Source organism: Sinocyclocheilus grahami, unplaced genomic scaffold, assembly GCF_001515645.1.
Source record: "Sinocyclocheilus grahami isolate Dianchi unplaced genomic scaffold, SAMN03320097.WGS_v1.1 scaffold961.1, whole genome shotgun sequence".
NCBI lineage: Eukaryota > Metazoa > Chordata > Actinopteri > Cypriniformes > Cyprinidae > Sinocyclocheilus > Sinocyclocheilus grahami.
The window spans coordinates 415,048-416,092 of NW_015506140.1; the positions used below are offsets into that span (position 1 = coordinate 415,048).

Below are 1,045 nucleotides of genomic sequence, written 5' to 3' on the forward strand. Positions count from 1 at the left end.
AAATTCTGTGCACAGTCTCATGTATGCATCAGCCACCAAGCTGTTCCTGAAGCTAAATATGAAATTTTCATATTTGACTGCATTCCACAAGCTTTTTGTCCACTCCAAAAATTCTGATATGTTGTTTCCAGACGTTTTTTGTTTGCATTTTCCAATTACATCAATCATGTTCTTTTTAAGGTCATAGATAGCCTCAGAGTAGCCAGCGTTTACTGGTGCCATTGGAGGATTTCCATGCCACAGTCCAGGGATATACCAATTGCAAGTCTCCGGGTCATACTCCATCACATCAGTAAACATTTTATAGTCCTCCTTGTTCTCCATTTTAGCTGCAGCCTCTGTCATCTCATTCAGTTGCTCCAGCAGCAGCTTTCGATCTCTCATGTTCTTGTCATGGGCTGATACATCAGCAACGTTTTGGTGGACAAATTGGCAATTGGGTTTTTTCCCTATTTCCTTCATTCTGAGGAAAGCATGGACCACAATCTGCAAAATGTCCTTCATCTCTGTGGAATTCTCCATTGCGATGTTGATGATTGTAATGTCACTCAATCCAACAACAAGTGTGGCTAATTCATTGTCATGTTCGTGGCTATCATCTAGTTTTGCCAGCTCTGGGGATTTCAGACCTTCAGTGTCAATTATCACTAAATAATCACAGCCAAGTTCTTTCTTGATGTCCTCTTTGACTTTGATCAGCTGCATAAAAGCTCCTCTGGTGCATCTTCCACTGCTGACTGCAAACTGAACTCCAAACATGGTGTTCAGCAAGGTGGACTTCCCTGTGCTCTGGACTCCCAAAACTGTGACCACCATGATTTTATTATTTGGCTGCACCAAAGAGTTCAAATACAGAAGCACATCACTAACCCATCTGAGAGGAATATTTGATGCATCTCCATCAACCAGTTCCAGAGGGAAGCCATCCAACATCAGCTCAGCACATAGCCGGGGTAAGTGTAGCATTTGTTGACGAGATTGTACGTTTTCTGGAAGCGATACCGCAGCTTCGTAGAGTTGGCCCATTTCACGCAGGAAGTGCTCT

General features: G+C 43.0%; 1 protein-coding gene across 1 annotated transcript in view; it reads right to left on the reverse strand.

Annotated features, from left to right (window-relative positions):
• Positions 1 to 1,041, reverse strand: part of LOC107564781 (interferon-induced very large GTPase 1-like) — a gene marked incomplete at its 5' end in the record, with an annotated part of 3,292 nt that extends 2,251 nt beyond the window's left edge. The window contains one exon of the mRNA XM_016249938.1: positions 14 to 1,041. Coding sequence (XP_016105424.1) covers positions 14 to 1,041 — 1,028 coding nt within the window. The remainder of the gene's footprint in view (positions 1 to 13) is intronic.
• Positions 1,042 to 1,045: the final 4 nt, after the last annotated feature.